This window comes from Myotis davidii, unplaced genomic scaffold (assembly GCF_000327345.1).
Source record: "Myotis davidii unplaced genomic scaffold, ASM32734v1 scaffold88, whole genome shotgun sequence".
Classification (NCBI taxonomy): Eukaryota; Metazoa; Chordata; class Mammalia; order Chiroptera; family Vespertilionidae; genus Myotis; species Myotis davidii.
This window is the reverse complement of record NW_006300377.1, coordinates 379312-379633: the sequence shown is the minus strand read 5'-3', so window position 1 is coordinate 379633 and position 322 is coordinate 379312. Positions and strand designations below refer to the sequence as shown.

The 322-nt window shown below is 35.7% G+C and overlaps 1 protein-coding gene across 1 annotated transcript in view; it reads left to right on the top strand.

The window, feature by feature from the left end:
• NDUFS5 (NADH:ubiquinone oxidoreductase subunit S5) overlaps positions 1 to 322 on the top strand; it is a 6521-nt gene that overhangs the window by 1759 nt on the left and 4440 nt on the right. Inside the window, 1 exon segment of the mRNA XM_006777257.2 lies at positions 174 to 322. This exon segment is cut by the window's right edge and continues 24 nt beyond it. Within this exon segment, the coding sequence (XP_006777320.1) occupies positions 176 to 322 (147 nt within the window). The 5' untranslated portion in view covers positions 174 to 175.

The following is a 322-nucleotide window of genomic DNA, read 5'->3' as shown; positions in this document are numbered from 1 at the left end:
TACTGTAAACTGGGAGAATCTGTCTAATGAAAAGTTTGGTGTGAAGAAATTGGGAGAATAGTGTAAAATAACTTTCTAGAGGGCTATTTATCATAATAACCTCATTTTTCTTAGAAATTTCTTACTTGATTGTATTTTTATGGCATTATATCTTTCTTTACCTTCCATTTCAGCCATGCCTTTCTTTGATATACAGAAGAAGTTGGGCATTGACTTAGACCACTGGCTGTCAATCCAAAGTGCTGAACAGCCTCTCAGGATTCCATCTCGATGCCATGCTTTTGAAAAAGAATGGATAGAATGTTCACATGGTTGGTGGTAT